The 24,940-nt window shown below is 39.3% G+C and overlaps 1 protein-coding gene across 1 annotated transcript; it reads right to left on the bottom strand.

Annotated features, from left to right (window-relative positions):
- Positions 1–3,072: 3,072 nt before the first annotated feature.
- On the bottom strand, positions 3,073–4,811 carry LOC124163978. Its single transcript, XM_046541123.1, has 5 exons — positions 4,693–4,811; positions 4,056–4,580; positions 3,861–3,958; positions 3,347–3,548; positions 3,073–3,270 (listed from the first exon to the last, which is right to left on the bottom strand). The coding sequence occupies exons 2-4, from the start codon at positions 4,546–4,548 to the stop codon at positions 3,405–3,407; spliced, it is 735 nt and encodes a 244-aa protein (XP_046397079.1). The 5' UTR covers positions 4,549–4,580; positions 4,693–4,811; the 3' UTR covers positions 3,073–3,270; positions 3,347–3,404.
- Positions 4,812–24,940: the final 20,129 nt, after the last annotated feature.

Here is a 24,940-nt window from a genome sequence, read left to right as displayed (position 1 = left end):
TTCTTATGGACGACGGCTTTCGTGAGAGACATGCGCCTTGTTTTTTGAGGTGGTATAAGTGAATAATAATTTATGAAAAAGTTTTTGTAGATAACGCGTATTATTTAAAGGAAAAACGACATCGTGTTTTATAGCGTGTTTAGGCACCATCCGTTGACAAATAAAAAGGAGATGCTCCAACGAAATTCCACCTTGCTTTAATTTCAGTCCTTCACAGCTCGGGAAAAACGAATTCCCTAACCTATGCGTTCGGCAAAACATTTCTCTCATTTCATCGTACATGTTCGACCTGACAATGGAGTGAGAGTCTAATATCGTGTTCTCCCTGTCGGTCCGAAAGATATCTATTCTCATTTCCTTTAGCAAAGGAAGCCCATCGCGCAGCCTTGAATTTTATAGCGGCCCCAGCGTAATTCTAATAGCTTATTTGTAACGCTATCTGTACGCCCGAAGCAGTTTTTGACGAGTCGCGCGGCTTTCCATAATATTTAATTAAGATCACGGATCTAGTCTCTCTGCGCCGGATTCCATTCGCTCGCTGCATGCTTCAACGTGTGGACAAACGAGTGCGTAATATACCCCTCTTCTTTCACTTTTCCGTCCGAAAATCTTTCCGCAACACGCTTGACGAATCATGCGTAGAGATACGTGAAAATCGTACTTTCATTTTTATTTTATCGCACTTCTTATCCGCGCCCACTTGCAGTTCGCGAGCCCCAGCCAATTAGCAGCTGGCCAGTCGCTTACATGCTTTAAGCGGCGAGTGTCGGCGGAGCATGCGCACAAACTGTACGAATTTTACCGTCGATAGGGTTAATTTGCGTAAAAATATCATAAAATTCCAGTAATCGCATCTATGCCGCATTTGTTTGCGCACATCGCATCTGTATCGCATTTATCGCATTTGCGATTTTCACGCATCTCTAATCATGGGTTTCTTTATGTTCTCTCAGAAAAGAGATTAAAGAAAATGTTCCGTACGTATTTTTACGTGCTCCCCAACAAAGGTGAAGGGGAAAAAATAAGGAAATCTTCATGAAATGATCGGGGAGGAATCAGAAATCGCGGGTTGCCGAGGAATGCTGAGTGAGGCCTCTAAGTGAATGTAATGTAGAGTGTAGCTGGGGCGGGGTAAGAGGGGAGGGAAGCGGTCGAGAGGGGGGATGCATGAGGTAACGGGAGGGGAGGCCTCACATGAATACTAACCCCACTCCCCCTCTTTCGGTGACGTGAAAGCGCGCAGACAAGCAAGGCAGACAGCTGGGGACCAAAGAAAGGCGACGAAGGCAGAATTAGCGCATACGAAATTCTAGTGAGGAGGCTATCACGCAAACCGCTATACGTCAGAGGCTCCTCAAACGATGACGAAAAGGGTGGACCAAAATGTGTGACTTGATGAGCTTAAGGCGTTATGGTAGTGACGGCTGGGAGCCGCTCTGGGCGACCGAAGTCGATCGTTTTTTCCCCCTGCCGGAGTTCACATACCACTCAATTGCGGAACAACTAGAAGAGATAGAGACTTGCGGTTTTCTTTATTGTATTTAGAAGACGTGTATACAGATTAAGACAGGACATAAATAGTAATATGTCCTCAGGTGATCGAGAAAATCAAGTTGGACTTTGGCCAATTATAACTTGCCTCCAAGCAAAAACATAAGAATTTTTAAACCGTCTGTCTGTGGCTACACTTTTCTTCCACAACCACCTTGAGACCCACAGTTCTATGTGAATTCGCTTGGCCTAAAATGTCTCTACCCTGGAGTACTGCAGGCCCAAAACGGCGACAAAGGACGTGATTCGGGCCAATTCGAATTTCTTACTTCCCCTCACCCCGCACCGCCCTCCCAACTACGGCAACGTCGCAGAAAGTGGAATGGGGACCGCTCCCCTTGACCCCTCAAACGAAGGCCCACCTTTCCAGCTCTCCCCAGTCGCAGTCAACGCAGGGAGATTCACTAACGAGTATCAGATTAGTACTCTTAGCTGGGTTCAAAAGTCGAAGCAGGCTGCTTTAGCAGTAGCACCAAAAGGATTATTCGCGGCTAATTTCAACAAATAAGAGTCTCAAGAGCGCCAATACGCTTCATATAGAAAAACAAAAGAATTGACAGTTGCGCAGGATAAATAATTTCATCTTTTTCTTCATAAGAAAATTATATGAAATTTTGGCTAACCAATGATCCCTCACAAGAAGTAAATTGATAACTAGCAATATGTAATTATATTATTTGCCGTCGTAGATAAATCAACATTTTCCTCTTGCGATACATACACAGCCATCGGCTCCTATTGCGTTCCCAGTTGAACTGCTTCAATATCACTAATATGTTGAATCAAGACCTCAATCGATTCTTACCGTCTTCCCAATGATTCTCAGTCACTGACTACCCGTACTAGTCGCGCGTAATACCTAGTTGACTGCTATTGGAGTCAACTTCGACATTTAAACCCAGCTGTGAAGCCATGGAGAGGGAGAGAAAGAAATTATTTTCGACTTCGCTTCTAGTAGGAAACTTCCAAGAGTCACGGAGTGAAGTCTTGTGCCTCTGAAGTTTCACTTCGTTGGGAGAATCGGTAATGGTCAAATCATTAGCCTCTAACCATGCGCTTGTTTAATTGTTGCAGCTTCAGAACTAGCTTCTTCAATTCTTTTCAAAACACAAAATTAAGTCTTCCATATTAAGTGGAGGAAGTGTTGGATAAAATACTGGGTTTTTTTAAAAAACGATATACAGTGGTTTTGCAATATTGTGATGACTGAATTGATTGCGAGTGCAGGAGAAGGAATTTTGGACGGTTTAGTTGGACAACCTTGGCATGGGAAGAGAAAATTATCGAGGTGAACGATGAATAGCCTTTTTTTTATAAACAATCAAAATATAAAATTACAGTTACAAAAACTGCGCTGACAGCTAGAGTGAAAATAAATAAATAATACTTTTGTTACTAATTTTGGAAGTTGAGATACGATTAGAAAGAGTAAAGTGAGAAAATAAAGTTGAGAAGAGGAACTTATCAAAAATATTTTCTTACATACTATAGGTTAAAACATCTTAAATTAAGGAGCAGAAACCCAAATGATTAAAAATATTACGACATAAATGGCTGTGTGAAATATTTTATTAAATTACATTTGGGAAACATTATATCTTCGCTCCCTTTTCCACTATCGCCTTGCTAATATGAGCAGCTTCTCTTATATCTTCAAGGCAAAGCCTTTTGCCGTACCTAGGTTGGACTATTTCTGGCAACAAGCATTCCATGAAGAATCTATAACAGAAAATTAGATGTAATTGTGCCAGATTTCAATTCTATTGAATATTCAGTAAAAGTTTAAAAAAATTACTTTGTGAGCTTTGGCTCCACTTCCTTCATCCACCATTCATTGTTGGGCGAAATTAATTCTAATTCGCGGCTCCAACCTTTCGTGTACACAAAAAAAGGCATCTGGCCCTTTTAGTCATCCTTAGCTGACTTTGCACCTGATAAAAATAATTGTGCGTCTCTTTGAGGATATATTTCCTCTCTTTTAGCTGCACATAGGGAAGCTGTAATGATAATGATTTATGTAAATAATTTGGGTGAATCTGTTCACTGCATATACTATTTGGTTATATTCAAAACGCTGTGTCGTGTTGTGATATTCGCTCGATAAATTTTGCAGTATCAACAGCAGAAAATCAAAATTAAGGGGCCTTCGAAATAAGTTTTCGGTAAGCAAGTAGACTCGCGTTAAATAAAAAATATGAGTGAAATTACAAATCTATAAATGGAAATTAGTTAAATGCATAAATTAGTTAAATTAATAAATGGAAAAAACACATTTCATATATTTAGCTGCATATGCTACTATTTATAACCTTTTTTGCATTAAAAGCTCCTTCAAATGTTGGATAGGAGGCAGCGGTGACACCAGGACACTTCACTTCTAACACAGTATCGCTTCCAATCAGACCGTCTAATAGAGAAAATTAAATGGATAGACTGAGTTTACATTAGGTAAATTGTAATATAAGAGGTTTGTCTGAATGATTTACAGAAAGCATTGATATTACCTGGACTAGCCGAAAGATATGGAAACTCCTCATCAACATATAAGCCGCTGGGTTCCACCTTGTACCCCATGCATCGCAAGTGGTCTTTCGCTATCTCCTCCATGTTTCTTCCATTCATCATGTCCGGAGTGCATACGGATCCGTATAGAATGGAATGCACAAGCCTTTTACAGGAGGTGTATGGTCGCATATGGCAAACCTCTCCGTGATTGGAAGCGGACAATCTTTTCCGACGCTCCGTCATCCAAATACTTCTGTCTACTTGAATCGTTGTAGACTTCTGCAGTTTTAATCTACCCTCTGCGGTCATTCTGCTTAATTGTTCAATGAAATCGCCCTTCATGCGTTCCAATAACTCTAATGGCTCTGGCGCATCATCATCCACCATCCGGTAATCTTTATCAGGCCCAGCTCTTTTTGCTCCTGTTTTCAATTTCTTTTTACTTTGCAGCCCTTGCGCTCTTCGTTCCCTCATTCTCTTGGTCTGCCTCATATTTTTATCCTCAAATGTTTTGGTGTATTTTCCTGGGATAAAAAAAGATCCACAGTCAACATTCCAAAAAAATAAAATCTACTTTTCTATGCCTTCATTCCTCTCTATTCATAAATTACTGTTATGGTTATGATAATGACTTACCAGGACTGTAACCACCCGTTGTTGCCTTGTGAATCTTCCCTAGAAAATGGCAAGAGGAATTCAGGGATACGACTGCAGAATGACATCGGGTTCCAAATGACTTGCTTTTAGCATAGTTAATGCGTTTACCATTTCAATATTTCGCAGCTACGCTGTTCAAGGTTTCGCACATACTATTAGTAGCGCGAAAGATCAAACTTCTTGAATTATTTGCCATCTTCTCAACTAATTTCTGTATTGGAGTCCACATATTAGCAGCTATGAAGTCTGGCACTAAGTTAACCTCATCCTCTTTCCCGTCTGGCCCTTTACAAAAGTAATCGGCGCATCGATCATGCTGCCCGAACACATGGCTAGGACAATTGATGATGTCGTTACGAAGTGCCATTATTCGGTTTTGCATGGACATACCTGTTAAAATAAATTAAGGTTAATCACGCGTATTTTCTCGTCTCATATGCCATAAATAACCTCTAACTTCAATACCTTTCTGATTTTTCCAGTGTATACTAGCACAGGAAATAGCTGTGCGAATCTTCAGGACGTTTGCATCCAGTTTATGACGAAGGTGGGCTGGGTATTGCGTGTTATCCTTAATTTTGCGCATATTGTTGCAGAAGTTCCGTAGAATGTGGCTTATGCATTCAATTTTTTCCACGGGCATTGAAATTCCGTATGGGCTGGTCTCCAGTAAGCGTCTGTGGACACTACTGTCTCCGTCACCTAATATAAACAAGATAAGTGTTGGACCTCTTTAACTGTTAATTTTTTCTCCATGAATATTCACTCCCAATGCCTTTTCTTTGATTTCATTAATGGCTTTCTCAATGTAAACGTTGAAAATTACGGGTGACAATGTACAGCCTTGTCGCACTCCTTTCTTAATTCTTGCTTCTTCACGGCTGGGCCCTGATTTTATCACCGCTACTTGGTTTTTGTATAAAATGTGGATGATTCTTCTGTCATTATAAAGAACCCCAATTTCCTTTAGGATTCCAAGCATTGTGCTCCAATCCACGTTATCAAATGCTTTCTCTAAGTCCACAAACGCAATGAATGTTGGCTTGTTCTTTTCCATTCTCTTCTCTATGAGCAGTCTTAGGGCCAGTATTGCTTCTCTTGTGCCTTTGTTTTTTCTGAATCCAAATTGGTCCTCATCCAAGTACTCTTCTGCTTTTCGTTCTATTCTTCTATAGATGATCCTTGTCAGTACGCAACCCATACGCAGGCTTAAAGAAAGCTGGAGTAGCGCCTATAGGCGAAATTCAGAATACAAGCCATTTGCCAAATCAATAAAAATCTAGAGCAAATGCAGAATTTTCTATGATTGAGAATGCATTTCTTCAATGACTGCAAGAGAAGAGAGGTGAGTTTGTTACACCTCACTCTACTTAGAAGAAAAGAACTCCAAGTGTCACCTGGATAGAGTGTAAGAGTGCCTGACTTCTTCTCTACCAGTGCCTCTGTGGAAAACAGCAACCATCAGGAAAAAGGTCCTAGAGTGAAGGCGCAATGAAAACACCAACACCAAAATCCGACAAAGAAACAAAAAGATTGAAAGACCCTACATCAGAAGATGACGCATTCAGTTTAAGATCTGGTGGCGACAGCGAAATCATCCTCTAAAATAGTATGAGGAGAATATAGGACACGTGCCTATGTAATTCTTTGTTAAAACTTTCGCGGGTACTCGTCATGTTGAATAAAAACTTTTGGGCTATGTCGCCGCCTCAATTTTTGGGTGGCCCCAACGTTTCCCGACCGATGCTGGTCGCTTTCTCTAGTGATTCTGAAGAGGTGGGAGTTTAAATTCATGTATATATAGGTATCCGTCTCAGGTGGTGGGGGGAGGGGAGCGAGAGGTTGGAGGAGTGGGTAATTGATTCTTTTTGCTGATTACCTCGCCTCCTTTCCTAAAAACAAGTTTTTATTGACGACGGTAATCAATATCATGGTTGTACATTCAAGAAGCGCACAGTTACTATTGCGCAAATACTTACACAAAAGTTATGCAAAACGATGCTGGACGACTATTTTAGCTTTCCAATCCGGGTGACGCTGACAGCAAAGAACGATAAAAACGTAGGTGAATGAAAGAAAAACCTCGCCAGATGGCTATAATTTCATTTGAATATAATTTTTAATGCGGAATTCAGATGAGTTATCAGCTGGCTAAGTCCTTTGCATTTATTACTTGCGAGTGAACATTCGCATCCTTATAAACTCCGTGAAAAACCGTGTATCGTGCGTCATTTGTTTTCAATACGATGCAGAGACGCAGAATCCTTCTAACTAACAATAAGCGGGTGGAAGTGTCATGGTGCTCTGATGTCTTAGAGCTGCGATGATCAAGGAGTCTCTCCTCAACATGGATGAGCTGTACACAGGTCAGCAGCATGGAGATGCGACGACAGGCTACGGAAAAACCCCGCAGTGAAGATCCAAGACAAAAGTAGCTTTAGAAAAACAGCGATAGATGAAACAGGAATTCTTTGGATACAAAATTGTCCGGAATCGTCCCACCATATGATTTACGGTAGGAACAGAGTTGCAAATGAGGTGCGAAGAGAGTTTCCAAAAATCAATACGGGACTGAAGGAAGAGGAATGTGGAGATAATGAATATAACGGCTATGTGAATAAAAGAGTGGGACAATGAGTGCGAATCATGATAAAAAACGAAGGCTTTTATTGATAAAGTATTATAGGAAATGGATAGAGTGATAAACATTTCAATAGACTTACTTACTAAAAAGCTACTTGCCATCCAGATGCATGAACACGCCAGATAGTGCCAGTAGAGGAGAAGAAGTGGAGGAAATGTTCGATAAAATATAAAGTTAATCAAAGAACAAAAGATATGGATGTGGCCATTTTGCTATGAGCCATTGGAATAAGTGAGCAGAATTAGTTTTATGTGGCTTCCGAACGATGATAGATTTAGTGATTTAGTGTTATTATTTGAGAAATATGAGATGTGACTAAAGAGAATTAAGAGAGATAATATGGTGAAGATGAACTTTTAAGCTAAAGGTTTGACTAAGTAGAAGTTGTAAATAAATGGAGACAAGAAATGAAAGATGTATTTACCGCATCAATGTGAACGGGCACTGGGAAAAAACAAAGGAAGAAGCTAGGTATCGGAATGGAAGACGAGAGAAGCAACCCAAGCATGGATTTAGACATGATGGGTAAAATGCAAGAAAGAAGGGAATGTAAAAAAAGAAAAGAGAGAGAGGGAAAAAGATATATTTTAACTAAACAGTGAATTTTGAAGAGAAACGTATAAGATCAGGAAATGATGGTATGAGGGAATGTAAATAATTGAGCGATTATAACGTAGGAAAAATGACTAACTATTCTATAAATAAAAAAAATAGCCGGAATGGTTACAAATCATCTGAGTATTGTTTAGCACATATAGATAAAAATTAAGAAGGAATTTGTGGGTTATGTGGGTGTGGAGCAGAAAGTTAAATTTCAGTTGGAAAGACGAGAGAGATATTAAGCGATACCACAGGAGTAAAATAGATGACTGATGAAGACAACCAAAACAAAGAAGTAAAGCTGGCTGGATCATGTGGATATCACTGAGATAGAAAACGGAAGAAAAGGACGGTTGATTTAGAATAGGAGACAAGAGTACGTGGGGATGAAGATAATGCACGAGACAGGATTATCAGGAGGGTATTCAACGAAACCTGACCTGCTAAGCAGCTAACTACAATAGGTAAGATTGTATAATGATCAATTATTGCCTATTTGAACAAATTCAGCAATTAATTAGCAGCATTTTCCGCCAAAAAATGTTACCGTCTCTAATTTTTATTTTTGTTAAGGGGGAAATTGTGCAGGTAAAGAGGATGCAGGATAATACGGTGACTTACTTCCGTATTGCGATAGTCCTTCTCTATTTCCTGTAACCCTTATCCTTTCGTTTCGCCATATCTTCAGCTCGCTTTCAGACACAACCACTGAAACAGCAGATATTCAAGCGAAAAAGCTGAGAAGTCACGGCAGTCGCACCTCAAACACAGGTGGGAGGGCGGGCTAGACAGCTGAGGGGAGTGTTCCTCTCCGCTTCTCATGCAGTAGCCTTTACACCCCGCAACTCAGGGAAGTCCCAGCGAATATCATTCGCTTTTCTTCGACCTCACCCCCCTCACCTCAAAACGATAGGTAATCAGATACTTGCTTCGTCTCGGCGCGTCGGCGATACGGGCGGGCGCGAGGTATCACTCCCTATTCCACTTTCTGCGACGTTGCCGTAGTTGGGAGGGCGGTGCGGGGTGAGGGGAAGTAAGAAATTCGAATTGGCCCGAATCACGTCCTTTGTCGCCGTTTTGGGCCTGCAGTACTCCAGGGTAGAGACATTTTAGGCCAAGCGAATTCACATAGAACTGTGGGTCTCAAGGTGGTTGTGGAAGAAAAGTGTAGCCACAGACAGACGGTTTAAAAATTCTTATGTTTTTGCTTGGAGGCAAGTTATAATTGGCCAAAGTCCAACTTGATTTTCTCGATCACCTGAGGACATATTACTATTTATGTCCTGTCTTAATCTGTATACACGTCTTCTAAATACAATAAAGAAAACCGCAAGTCTCTATCTCTTCTAGTTGTTCCGCAATTGAGTGGTATGTGAACTCCGGCAGGGGGAAAAAACGATCGACTTCGGTCGCCCAGAGCGGCTCCCAGCCGTCACTACCATAACGCCTTAAGGGGACGCCCCCTCGACCGACGGCATCTTTAATTTTTTGGTGACGTAATCCTCATTGAACACTCGCATCTTGAACTTTTCAAGGTATAGTAAGATAACGTTAGGAAAAAGTATCCATTTTGCTGACGGGCCCCGTCTGATAAGCTTGCGAGACTCATTTGATTGAACTCCATGCTATCAGGGAATAGATGGTAAGGTTTCTTACTCCCATTCCATTAGTGTTTATTACTAGAGCGCGGAAAAAAAGTCTTTCGACTTTTTGTAAAAGTGGGACTTTTGTGGTTTTAAATACAAATCTTCACCAATCTCATAAAATAAAACCGTTTTTAATGACTTAATTAGAGACTTTTTGGGACGTTTTTGCTGTGGCGGGACTTTTTCGATTATAAGCGACTTTTCTGGGACTTTTAATGGAAAATACCTGCCTTAGTTAATATTTGGCTATTGTGATCACACTTGTTCAACTTTGTGTCGGACAAATCTTGTTTTTTTTATGCGGTGAATACACGGAGTAGATATTTACCCTAAAATGTAAGCTACTAACAATTGCTAATGCGGAATTTTATTAATATCTTCGGAAACTGCAATGAATTCTTTCGATTACTCCACCGTTCATGAAGAAAAAGTGCAGTGCTTCGACTCGAAGGTGGTTTGGATATATGAGGGCTCACCACGTACTTATCCAATTGCATGTTAAATTCACATAGTTTCTTTCCCTGGGCCACCTCACCCTTTTTTTGCTAAGGGTGTCCAAAGACTTCACAAAGGGACATTATGAACCAACTTATTTGAACCCGAGTGGTCTGCTGACAAGGGGACCCCGCTACACCTTATGCTAGCACTCTGCTTTTTTGCAGGAGATTAGTGGAAAAAAGATACAAATATATGAAAGGTTATCTAGAATTTCCGACGAAGTGACTGTCTCACGTTGAGTGTAGATGGTTACGAAATGAGCCTACATTGTAGAGAGGCAAACAATTCGCTCTTGGCACTCGGTCGAAGAGGAAAAATGAAGGCTCAACAAGGACTGGTGAATGCATACACATTGCATGAACACAATTCTATATATTCGAGTAAGCCGCGTAAGTTTCAGTCATTTTCTGTGGTCCCCAAGCGTCGCAAGACCATCGTCCGCTCGTTTGTGCTGCTCAGCCCAAGAAAATTTACAAGGTGAAAGGACAGGCGTCTTCAGAAGCCAAGCTGACTGCGTATGCTTCACTATGCAAGTACCTGCAAGTACTGAGCAACAGTATTTACTGCAATGCTTGTGAAAAAACCGTGAGTATCAATACAACTTTTGTATCTGACGACTTTAATAATTATAATTATTATCTTAAGAATTTTTTGGCATTCCCGAATAAGTCAAAATTGTGAGATAAACCTTTAACTGTACATTTTGTGTGTTTTTAATTAGGTGTAATTCTTTATAAAAATACAAAGACCTTTTTTGAGCTATGCTGAATAATTAACTTTAAAAGTAATTCTTATGATAATTTATCTTTCTCATTATTTTTCAAGATATCATCGGACAAAAAGTCACATGAGAAACAGCATATTGACAGCTTATTGCATCTATCTCAAGTGAAATTAAAGGAGACCGTGAGCTTACAGAGTTCACGACAGAGCCAGCTATCATTTGCAGCCACCGGCGAAGAGTTTGCTTTGGACTTGTGCGAGATATTTTTGGCATTGAACATTCCTACTCACAAATCAAAACACCCTCTATTCACATCGTTTATGGGTAAATATTTAAGAAGGACATTGCAGGCTCTTCACAGAGTATGCGAAGAAATTCGCAGAAGATTTCCCACTGCAAATAAGCGGGCATCTACCATTAAGAAGGTAGGTACTTGCCGTTAATAAAACTAAAAATAAATTTTCCAATATATTACTGCAGAACTAATATTTAATATTTTCCTAGGTATTTTTGAAAGCACCATCGCGCATGGAAATATACAAAACATTTTTCTGTGATCTGCCATTGCCTCCGGATCCAGTCCTCACAAAATTTGGAACATGGCCGGAAGCTTGCGTGTTCAATGCACAACATTTCGAGAAAATTAAGAATGTAAGTAATTATTTGCAGATATGATTTTAACTGATGAATCAATTTCATTATATGAAATAGAATTCCTGCAATTTTGCAAAGTTAAAAATAACTATAACTGCACGTTCTAAATTAAAGAGGAAAACTGTATTTTAATTTTTTACTTCAGGTTATACAGAATATTGACCCTGAAGACGATGCAGAATATATAGAAAATGCTCGAGAACTCTTAGAAGATAGCACACTCCCACTGGAAATTATATGCATTTCAGCATCCTTCGGGTTTTTGGTAGAAAAAATAAAAAAATTTTGAATCTTCCATCCTGAGCCTCAGTGATTCGGTGTGACAATAATGGATGTGAAGAAGAAACTTGAATGTGTAAAGTGCAAACAAGCCGTAAGTGTTAATGGCAAATCGTGCAAAGTTTTGGATAAAAACGAAGGCTTCAAGTTAATGACTGGTAGGTATAGCTCAGATTCTCAACAGAGAGGTCAAGAGGCAGACATCTAATGTTTTACAAAAACTCACCTTAAGTGAAGTGGCTACGCTGCGATATGCTCCTATTACAACATGTGAAGTTGAGCGATCGTTTTCGACGTATAAACTTATTTTCACCGAACGTCGCACAACATTTACCATGGAAAACATAGAAAAATACCTTATCTGTCACTACTTAAATAATGTTTTGGCAATACAACTCAAAGTGAATGAAAATACGTTTTTTTTTCCTTTATTTTATATCATGCAATTATTAAATAAATTCTGTTATACATAGCCTGTAATTTGACTTTTAATTTCCCTATTTTAAAATAAAGATAGATATTGATCAGCTAAAATAATTACAGGGGTCAACTATATTCTTAAACAGTTGCTGATCATCAAAGAAAGCGTAATTCAGAATTTAAAAAAATATTTTGTAAATTATGGTGATCTCCTGTCTTAAAAGTCCATAAAATAACACGCAAACCCACGAATCCGCCTCTCTACCCTCTTTTCTCCATCAATTAAGTTAAATTCAGTCACTTTCTCTTGGAAAAAACTCAGACTTTTAAAGAGACTTTTTTCTAAAATATTGACGACTTTTTAGGCGACTTTTTTCGAAAAATTGGAGACTTTTTTTCCGCACTCTATTTATTACGTAACACCATCACGTGGAACTCCCTTCGTCTAGCTCTTACCCTTCGACCCATCTGGCATGGGTAGCCCTACCGGAAATAATTCAGAATTATAATTTAGAAATATTTAGAATCATTTAGAAATAAAAACTAAACTGGCATATTATTTTATGGACCCTTTTACTCAAGAAGGAAGATGACTCAACACACTTTCTGATGAGACTGAGGTACCTATTAAGTAAATTATTATAATGTATATATCAATTTGGTCTTACAATACCTTCAAATGATCTTCAAAACTGAATATCATCGATAGGTAAGAGTCAGGAGCAGCCTTGAACCATTTATTCCGTATGCCTTGTGCATAAGGCACGGGAATGAATATATTCTCCTGGCTTTTGTTTCGACGTCGAGATGAAATTTGGAACAAAAATCATTTATTGCTCTATTTTGAAATCATGTTTTCCGTACTAGCCGACATTTTTAGGAAGCAAACTCCACAGATTCCCGGAAACTCTCGCCGCGCTAGAGGCGACGGAATACAGCGATACTCCACTGGTGACTACTGTCTTGTGACGTCACATCTCAATCAAGATGGAAGCACTTTGTTTCAGCGCAACATGAAATTTTCCGACTTTCAAAACGTTTTAAAGTGCATACCCCAGATGCAGGAAATAAAAGTGCCCATACTAATGTTTCTTTTTTAGGCTAAACTTTCAAATTCAGCAATAAAAAAAATTAGTGCACTTCCCTATTGACAGTAAGGCCTATTCCCATTCTTTCTATTTATAAAAAAAACTTTTTTCCTCCGCTCACCCAGCATCTCTCAATCGTGGTACCCTTCCCACCCCGTATTGGACCCAACCAAACCCTGTCTCCTCATCTCCAAGGTAGGTTTACAGACAAACGCACCATTCCCACAATTCCTGATACTCCTCACAGAATTTGAACGGTAGCTTTTCACGCGATCACATCCTTCCACTCTGCGAATTCCAAGCCTCCTTCCATCCCATCCAAATATTTCATTCTCTTTATCTCCTACATGGCCAGAGACCTTCCTTCTGAAGTTAGAACTAATGCTTTCCCGGCGAATATGGTCAAAAAAGGGCTTCCATTCGGGTTATCTCTTTCACCATGCCGCCACGACGCGACGCTTCGGAACCCGAGTCGCGTTCCATCAGACGAGGTAAGCCCTGATGATGGATCGCGACTCGGGTTCCGAAACGTCGCCGACGAAACCGACGCGTCGGTCGAATGGAGACTGATAACCCGGCTAGAGGCCCGAATAGCCTTTTTTTTACCTCCTACTGTTAGTTATTCCGGCATACCCTCCATCCAACCTCCACGCCCTCGACAGTTTGGTATTGTATTTGGAGGAGACGACCGACAGCTTAGGTCATTTGGGCCATGAGGGATGGGTAGGTAAGGAAGGGTGGAGAGAAACCCGGCGTCGGCATCAGCCTACTCTTAAAGAAAGGCACCAAGGGGACCACGGCTTTACGACCCATCCGACGGACGGAGTGTTGCGCTTTACCCTCTTCATCTTTTTTCCAAATGTTTCCTTTCCTTTCCCATCACTTCCAGTACCTTTGTAATTGCCACCTTCCCGCTCACGTTTTGTCTCCAAAACTCAACCTAACACCTCCATCTTCCCCAATCGAAAGCGAAACATTTCCAATTAAACGGTAGGACTCGTGAAAATGTTCATTTCGCGAAAATAAAAGTACATGTAAACGTAGCAGGAGTGATTCTCCGGAAATCCTTTACCGTGGGAGCGTTTGGAATAATTTCAAAATAGCTTTTTCACAACGGTCTGCATTAAGATATTGCAATTATTTATATTCATCAGCCCGCGAACAGCACTAATTGGCCTTCATGTCGGAGGGCTAGAATGAATAACGGCGGACGGCCGAAAATTTCCACGTCCTGGTAATAGGGAACCTACCACGGTGGGACACGAGCCAGAACTTATCGTCATTTTGACAGACGAGGACAGTACCCTGCCGCCTATGTAGAAAAAACAACGTTTCAATTATTTTAAAAGCTCCAGCGTCAGAATTTTCACGCCAGTGGTTGGTTTTAAACTGCAAGTTTCCGTTTATTTTTTTAATCTCTTATTCGGCAATCTTGTAATTTATGTTTTGTAGCTATACTTTAAACTTCTCTTTTATACCCTTTGTTAACATGTAACATTTTCACTATAAATTGACATAAATGCTGTATGTGATCAACTTACATAAATAAATACCTTTCTAAAGGACAAATGAAATAATATTGACATAAAATGGCGGAGAAGAGTCTCTTCACGCTTGAATAATTTCTTCATAGAATGAACAACGCAAAAACATCCAGGGGGAGAGGACGCCGCTGTCATATCAATAAAATATAATTCTCCCACATCAAGCTTAAATCCATTAGCGCTTATCGATCGAATGACAGAGCGCTTGCTCGGTTTAACTCGCCCAACTAGGGCTTCCTTTTTCATTCCGTAAATAGCCGTAAGGTGAAAAGGTGGCACTTAATTAAATTTACTTAGAGGCTTATGGCCAGATAGAATTCATACTTGTTATTGTTGGTCTTGTTATTCTACTAGGTATTGTTGGAATGTTTCCATTTTTATTCCAGTTGGCCTGGAATCGCAAAATCTCTATCCTACTAGTAATGAACAATAAGGGACTAAATTAAATGAAACCTCGGGAGTTGTAAAGTAGGGTATCGACAGGGATAGAGAAGAAAATGTCGTTAGTACGTACAGACATGTAAAGCTCTGGCGAACGTTACATATGGTTGATATCCAGTGTGTTCAAGGCAAGTTCCATACAGCACAAATATAATCAATACTTACCAATCGTATAAGGCCAGAAAAACTATATCCTTTACAGAAATGCCAACACTGGAGCTCGACTATTGAAACGCCAGCGATGAAAACTGCACCAATACAAATGTTATAGCCAAAAGGCCCTCAGTAAATTCCCAGATAAACTATTTCATACATACGCAGTTATTTCCATATTAACCAAGGGAACAGATTTGTTATTGAGTTGCAATAAACAAAGCTGTCATCTCACCACAACAGTACCTATCGACTCCCTTGAAATGAGGAGGAGCAAATAATTCATGCATCATTCTAGCCTGAGTAGACTCGTAACGAATAAAATGTAAGTCGTGCGTCACAAGTAATGTTTTGACAACTTATTGCAAAGAAATCACATGCATATTTAAAAACAAGCAGGGAAACAAATATCTTATTGAATTCAAGGAATTAAAACGATTCAAACGAAAAAATTACACCTTAAATACGAATTGATCTTTTCTCATCGCCATTCCGCGAATAATACATTCAGATACAAGAAGCAGGATGCGGTAAGCAACGCCAGCGGCGAGGGCGAAAGGATATCCCCGCGGACCCGCACCGGTGACGTCCGCTGGGATTACAAACGGATGCTTAAAATATACATAGTTCTTTCTAAAGCTTCCACATTCTTCTATCGACAGCCTACTTGGAAACCGCACTTACCGATCAAATAAAAGCAAAGTCTACATTGACCTGCTACTAAATAACTCTATACTCACCTGCCACACTTTCCTTCATACACATACTACTTAACTTCCGTATCCAACAATCAAATAAATGAGTAATCTATAACGGCATGTTTCATTATGAAAAAGCCAAATAAATACCCGCCATTTTGATAAGCCTTGCCATTTGGCGTATGATGATTGCCATTAACACGGAAAATGGACAAACTATGATGGAAAAACTAAACGAAACGATCGAAATTAATTTAATTCGTTCAATCCAGAAAAAGGTAATAATAGGAATCGTATTCCATGCTTGCATCACTGATTTATTTGCCTTAAACCAGGGTTTATATTGTAATGGTACTTACTCAGCGCTTTAAATTTTCCTTGCGAACAAATCTTGAAAGCAATATTTTGTTTCAAATAACTTTTCTCAGTACTATACTTTTTGTCGGCCACGGTGGCGGCGGGGTTAAGTACTTGCCTGCCAGATCGAATGTCGCGGGTTCGAGTTCCGCCTTGGTAGATTGCCCCTACCCATGGAATGAACCCAGTGTGTGTAAATCGTCGTTTCATTTTATTTCCTCCGATGGAAAAGGCCTTAAATGAGCTGTTTTCGGGGCGATGAAAATAAATAAATATACCAATATCTCTTTTCCACTCTGAACATAAAATTTAAGAACATTCGACATTCCTCTGCTGATGACAAGAAAAATGAAAAAAACCTATTTCGTCATTCAATTGCCAAATTGGTCAATAATGATGCCATTAATGTTGGTTTACAGAGCACCAATATCTTTATTCAAATATTTTTTTAACGTTTAAAGTTAATCTTACTAACTCTTTGAGTTAACAAAACGAATACGGAAGTAACAAAACGCAAGGTACAATCACAATATTTCACTAATTGTAAGTCAATTTTTTGGGCATTTCAGCTATAAAATATCAAGGAAAAAAACCACAACATAAGTGATCCAAGGACACTTTTCTTTGATCATGCATATTCGGCAACTGAGCATCCAGTGACTCGTACAACAAATTAAAGGTTCAATACAGTGGCGTAACTATGGGGGGCAATGAGGACATAGATCCCCCACCCCCCAAAAGCCTCAGTGAAATAAAAAAAAAATAATTGAATACATTTTTCAGTTATGACACGTAATAAATGCATCTGCTTAAAGGAAATCTTTAGCGCCAAAATTATGTAAAATTTCATTTACAGGCATGTCATTTCTCAAAAATTTGCCGTTACCCCATCCTCACCCCACCTCCCGTCGCTAATACTGGCCATCCAATCCCCCCCCCCCTTCAAGGATTCCTTGTTACGCCACTGGTACAAAATTTGCATAAATTAAAAAAATTATCCATAATTAAGATGCTTACTTGGATAAATCATCATTCAACAAAGAAAACAGCTGATGATGGGTTAAACACTCTGAAAAACTGAAAAATTAATCGCCAAGTCCCTTATAAAACATCGTTATTTTAATACTGCTTAAATACAGAATTATGCACTAAATTAATATACATTACAGTACGAGATTGCTACATAACACGATAATGGCAATTCCAAGAGTATATCTCCTCGGAAGGATGGGAAGACAGGAAAGGGTGTTCCGCAAAACCCTCCACGCTACCTTCGCCGAGAGAACACCTTAAATAATAATCTCCCATTTGTCATCTCCGCATTTTTATTGACCGACTCTCGCCACCCAGCTAAATATGCAGATGGCCTTGTCTGTCTCCGCACGCATCTCAACTCACTCTCTCTCTCTCTCTCTTTCTCTCCCTCTCCTCATTGCGCATGCGCAATAGGTCTGGTTCAAAAACCGGCGAGCCAAGTGGCGCAAGCAGAAGAGGGAGGAGAAGAGGGAGCGTGCGACCACGCCCCCCGGGGGCGGCGTCGCACGGTGGTCCGGATCGCGAAAAGTTAGATAAAAATCAGATTTTCGTTGGATGTCGTTAAAAATTGCTCCCTACAGGTTTTTTGGCAAGCTATTTTCATTTCTGCTGTTATTTTTACGAAAAAACTATTATTTTATGCGATATCGTGGAACTTAAACTTATCAACTGGCTAATTGTAGATAGATAAACGGTTATCATGATAAATTTATGTAAAAAAATGATAATTAGTTTCATAGAATGAGTTAATGATCTTTCAAATTAGTCAATAAACAAAGAAACGGCTAATAGTAGGATTTTTGGGTGCATTGACTTACGTTAAAGAGGTGCGATTTCCAGGTTTCGTGAGATTCTTCTCTATTGACTAAAAAGTAATTATTAAATAAGTGTCAAAATAGTATTTAAGTGACTCTTTTATTCTCATAAAATCATGGTTAATTCCTCATAAATTTACAATAATGTATTTTAGTTGTTGAGCATCAGATTCTTATGAATCCCACCCATCCTCCTCTTCGCATTCACTCGAAGAATTTTGCGACTCTTGCAAGACCAAGAGATCACGTACCTCCTGCGGAAGATCTTTAAGACCCCGGAATTTGTTTAGTTCAGTTCCTAATGTGCTAATAAAAGGATCCGATGTTAGGATCAGTCTCCGGAAAATATCCTCATTAGTGTGAAGTCGAGATATTTTTCTCATGTTATGCTCTTGATATATTCTAATGTCTTTACTACGAGATTCCTGGGCTTTCTCCGACAGATCTTCAATAGGAAGAAGAGCCGACTTAATGGCATCTGCACCATGTATTAACACTCTGTGCACTGTGGGTGGCATGTAAAACCAACCATAATGTCTCACAATATTCTCCGCTGTATCCATACAGAACTTATTAAATTTTACTGGATAAATCAAAACTCCGCAAGACAAAGACATTAAAACTGTTGAGAATTGAAAGATTAACTCTTCCTCTACTCCTGAAAATTAATTAACTATGTCATTTCATCTGAAAAGTGCTGCATAAAGCAGTAATAAAAAGATGTTTTATTGCAACAATGAAAATAAAGCAATCAAAAACATTGATCCTCACCAGTTATTTCAGCCGATAGGCGAGAATGTTTGAAGAAAGGCTGTGTTTCCATCACTGAATATACCATATTTTGGCTTCGGGACATCAACTAAAAGGCCCATTCTCTTTTTTAATTCGTAGGTACCGATTAAAAAATAATAATACTAGAACAATATCCCAGGGGACCCCATATCACCATTAGAATACAAGGAAAATACGAACCAGAGGTGCTTTGAAGGTTGCGAAATTCAACATCAAGGAAATCAACAATTTTGTCCAACCAAGTGCAATAAGGTGGTTTCCTATTATTTTTTTATTACCTAAATCGAAAGATTATTACTCCTGGAGTACGTATTTCACGCTTTAAGATTTTTAAATGACGATATCTATTTTTCGCGATTAAATGAAAAGTGACAAATTTCAAAAAGTAGGAAAGTCCGTGCGACGCATTTCTGGTTCCCCCTCCCGCCTTGTGAGATGACCCTGATCGAGGCTCTGAGCGCTGATAGGACGCAGGATGCTAGGGAGTCCAAATGCATGCTGCATGCTGGTGATTGATCACCCCCTGCCAAACACCCTAGAGGTGGCTCGCAGGGTATTGAGTAAATGTAGATGATGCTAGAGGGTAGCTGAGTACTTTGCTGGCTGGTAGCGCTTGGCTTAAAAAAGTTTATTAATACCTTATCAAACGAAGAAAACTTTCCGACCTTAGCCAGTTTTAATAGGTGATTATTAAGACATGTTTCCCTGAGCTCTGTGCCTCATGCATGCATTGGTAACCTCAGACGATGTATACCTCCTATCCTCTCGTGTAGAATCTAGGTCCCTGTGACGTCACGTGGAGTGGAATCGCATGGGCGCCAATCTGGCCTTTTTCAAATGAGGATAAAATTTGACCCTTGCCATTCGTCTAAACCGGTATTTCAAAAACCAAATAATTTGTGTATTATGAATACACTAATAGTGGGTAACGAATCGCAATCAATGCCTTTCGTTTTCTTTGATGCAGGAAACTACCCTATTCCTCTTCAAAAAAGAAGAGTTTGATCGCGAACTAGCTCGCCATCTTCTCTCGTAGGAATAAAAAAATTTCATGTTTAAAAAATTATTAACCCTTTAACAGCGGAGTTTTTTTTCGGAGTTTTATTTTGTTTTTCGGTTAAAAACTGCTTAATTACTGCCCAAGCATTCACATAAACACTTTGTTTTAAAATTCTGTTGAGTCGTTCTTGCTAGAGGGGGTGTGCCCATATGGGCACGCTAGCCGCTCCGGCCACCGGTCTGCATTCTGCCGAAAAATCTCTCGAACCATCATAGTTCTCATTTTTATTGCGCAATACGCCATATATTGTTGCATATACCTATAATACCTCTTTTATTTGGCAATTTGAAGTAATTTCAAATCATTATAATTAGTGATGGGTCGGTTCGATTCCTCGATTCTTCGATTCCTCGATTCTCGGCCAAGAACCGGAATCGAAAACGAGTACTTGCCAAGGCGAAAAATCGATTCCGATTCCAGTAGTACTTCAAACAACAAAATATACGACCGCGTTTCCAATAGTCATTTGAATTTTCGCGCCACGTAATCGTAATAACAAAACACATATCTTTTTGGGATGTGTGAGTACTCGAAAATTCAAGTCGATTGAGTAGTTGGTACTCGACTCGAGCGTTTCGAGTAGCATTACGAATGTCGAGTCGAGTAGTTAAGGTTACAGAGCTTTCGAGGCTAGTAGGTCCAGCAATCTGCCGACAGGAAGCGCTATCATGAAACTCATGTAATAATGCAGTTTTTAAAGCCGATAAGTCATTCTAATGCCTTGGCCTGGTAGTTTCAGCTTGCCGAATACACTATAGTTGTCGACGTGGGCGCCGAATACCTTTACGCCAGCCGCGGCGGCCGATCGTCTTCCTACTCCGCGCACACTGGTCCGAAATCGGAAAAAGCTGGAATAAAATCCAAAATGACCTTTTTGGGGATAGAGACTTGAAACTCAGCGTAAAAACTCATAAATCATTACCAAATATTGATTTATATGCCATATTACATAAATACGGACCTTTAGAGAGATACAGAGGCCCAAACATGACCAATTTTTTAATGCCACGCGAGATATCGTTTTTCCTAAAAAAATCTTTGAATTTATCCAAGTGGTTTTGCGCTGGTTTGAGTTTTGTGGAATAAAAAACACAATATTCCTTTGATCTGGTGCTTTGCCTATACTTTCAATGACTTTTGAAGATTTTGGCTCTCATCTGTCTGGTTTTACAACGCAAAATGGCCGACCCGTTGTTCACGTGAAATTTGACATAAAGTAGACATTATCTTTCGTTTACGAAAAATATAACTCGGAAAATTTGAACCACAATATAAAGTAGAGATTTCTAAAGAGTACTAAGTAGAAATCTTGAAAAAAAAAAACGTTTGTTACGAAGGAAATTAGAGCGATTTTTCAATCGCGCGTCAAGGCTGAGCTACACGCTGCAGAACTTTAAGGCTCGGTAACTAAGGCCGATTTTTCAAGTTTTTTTTTAAAATATTAGTCTTGAAAATCGTCATTTAAAGCATGGATAATCGTCTTCATTGACTTAAAACACTAAACTGAGGATGTTAAAATGGATTATGTATAGATCGACTAGACCATTTAGCGCATTACTCGAGTGAAAATACTAATGATTGGATATTTTTCGGAACCATCCCACGCGTAAGAAATATGCCTCGGGTATTGAAGTAAAGTGAAGAGATTAAGTCAGCATGCTTAAGAGAGAGAAAAATGAACTGTTTCCGTGAAAGGCAACAACCGATACCCTTTTTCCCTTTCCACCTTCGCCGAGGTGAGTCGCGCGGTAGGGGGAGTTTTCACACCACAAGGCTCTTTCAGCCTTTTTATTACTATGTCCGTCCGATGTGATATTCATTTGTAGCGTTTAGTTTCTTTCTTGAACTTAAAAAAAGCAAGAGATTTTAAGGTTGATTAAATGACGTGAGAAGTATAGCATTTTTTTGGCTCTACAAAACTGAAGTTTAGTTCTATAGTTGTTCGCTTCGTCCACTTGAATTCCATGATGATTCAAGATTTAAAAAAATCGTTGATATAATTTTTAATAAAAATTCCAAAGTCTCCAAAATCTTACAATTTTGGTGGGAAAGTACTTGCCCAATAACACACATGTGTATCAAAAGGCAATATTCTGCAGGCAGTAATACTGTAACATGGAGACATCAAAACCTGCTGGCTGAGCATGTAGAATACATAATTGGTTTTTCTGCTTGAGAATTTGAAAGGGCCAAATATTACATGATCCATATACGTAGTATACAATATTTATTACAACTATTAAAATTTAAGTACTCAGGGCTCTCCCTTGTAATTTGGATATATATATATTGTCGACATATTATGAGTGCCAATATTCTAAAGTAATACCTATCATGTAACACCACTTTTCAGGTATGTTCTGTTTTGAAATTTAGCTATTATATTTTAATTACATAGTAATGATATGAAAGATGCTTTTGTCAACTGACTCTTTCACAGAGTAATATTTTTTTAAAGTGGTTTTCTTGTTGCCTGGAATTAAGTGATATTTTTCTTGGAGCCTATGGCATCAGAATCGATGGAATCGGTATCGGTAGAATCGGAATCGAAATGTCAGAATCGGAATCGGGATCGGAATCGATAAAATTTTGGAATCGACCCATCACTAATTATAATATATTTTTTCGGTTTAAAGATTTTTTTTTTGGCTGTCCAAAGAACTTAACAGTAAAAAAACTCAGATTTGAAAACAGTTATTGAATAAAAAAACACGTTATCAATGAGTTTATTAACAAAATTATTCCTATATTGCTGGTAGAGTCTTTGAATGCTATAAATTGGATTTTCAATAGCCAAGTATGATAAAATTTCATTGACGGCGAAGACCTCTGCACTTAGCATATTCTGAGCGCGCGCAGGAAGAATATTCTTCATAAGAACATCGGCGTTAATGAAACGGGACAAATTGGTTATCACTGCCATCATACCTTATGTCATCAGACTTTCTATGATTGGTTGCACTTGATCGGGAATGTTAAATACGACCGCCAGGTCTGGGAAAGGTACATCTTCGTTACAAAAATGCTCTTGCAATTACTTGTGCAATCTCTCGCCTAAAGGCTTACTGCGGTATATTTGAACCATTACCTTCCGTACAGATCCAGGCATTTACAATGACAGCATCAAGGAGATAGCTTCATGTGGACCATCACCATTTTTTCCTCTGATAACATTCCTGTACCTGTTGATATTTTGATCCGTGAGATCAGTTCCGCCCATCTAAATATTGTAGCTAGAGACCACTGCCGGCTGCCTAACTTGTACCATTTTTGAGGTAACGCTTGGGAATCTCGTCATCTTTGTGAGCAGGTGTACACATTGGCAAGGTGACGTGACTGTCACTACCAAATAGTCATTCTAGGTACCTAACAACAACAATATTCCCTTTTATCTTCCGTGCGAAAGCATGGGAGCAGCGGGGCGGTTCAATGGTTGCTTGTTAACTTTCGTCTTGATTGTCTCCTTGCGACTTACAACCAGGGATTGGACTTAATTGGAAAAGTTGATAACGAGTTCAATGTGGTCGATGTGATCAAGGTTCAATCTCCTTTTTATTGTTTCAAAGTTTTATACGCGATACAAAGCGCGTCACCATGAGCTTCATCATTTTATTTATCAAGCATCCTTTCCCCTTCCACCATGCCCTAGATTTTAGGGTATGTATACGAGTGGTAGAAAATAGCCCTATCATTCTTCATACTAGGTAGTTGAGCAAAGTATAACGCAAGCACCATGAATAAAAGTGTTGAATAGCATAAAATGAATTTTTTGTGCTAAAAATTAATGGAAATATTACAAAAAAAATACAGCAAAAAATACTGAAGTCGTTAAAATCGAGGGACATAAGAAAAAATGAATTATTGACAAAAACTTAGCGTTTTACATCGAAATTATTTGATAACAGACCCAATAACGACGTTTGTAGCGAAGGACACCCGCCAAAAAAGACACCCCCGGCTACCGGCTAGCGTGCCCATATGGGATCACTCAAAAATATATTCAAATTCCTTGTCTCATACGAAAGATATCACAATTCTGGCAAAAGAAACCGAAGTTGACAACATTCATTATGAGGATAAGATTAAATACTTAGCCGAGTATAAAAAATAAAAAGGAAAAAAATTGCATTTACTGAAGACACTTCGCTATATTTTCTCTTTTGCCTCCTCGAACAGAGTGAGTAAGAATATCTATCATTCCACAGTCAACTGCAGGTACAAATGTTGGCCGTAAGCACACGAACCGAATAAATTAATACATTGTAATCATTCTTGGCGAAAACAGCATGCTCTATAATGTTTGGGTCGGAATTTATACGAAATTCTTTAGACCACTGCAGCTGTGCCCATATGGGCACGCTAGCCGTTCAAGGGTTAAGCTCAAGTTTTGCCTCCTCATCTCCGTGTATTCTGAAACAACTCTCTAGATATGCATTCAAATTCCTTTTTCGAGAATCCATGGTTTTCTCATTTTTCTCCAGCATTTTTTCGTGCAGTTTACGCCGCGTAAATGCCCATGACATTGCGAGATGCCCATGCGAGATCACTGTAAATCACAATAACTGTAGCCAAAATAGTACTTCGCAATTAGTGATGGGTATGTGTTCACATCGACAGAAAAGTTGAAACTGAAGGGGACCAAAATGTTACGACCGGAATTTGGATGGGCTTTAAAAGAGGAGTAATATTTACCCATGGAAATTTGGGTATTCCCCTGGATAACCTGTTGGGGTAGGGTTGGAATCCGTAAAGAAAATGTGAAATGTTTGGATTTTGAGC

This window comes from Ischnura elegans, chromosome 8, assembly GCF_921293095.1.
Source record: "Ischnura elegans chromosome 8, ioIscEleg1.1, whole genome shotgun sequence".
Taxonomy (NCBI): Eukaryota; Metazoa; Arthropoda; class Insecta; order Odonata; family Coenagrionidae; genus Ischnura; species Ischnura elegans.
This window is presented reverse-complemented; position numbering and strand designations above follow the sequence as displayed.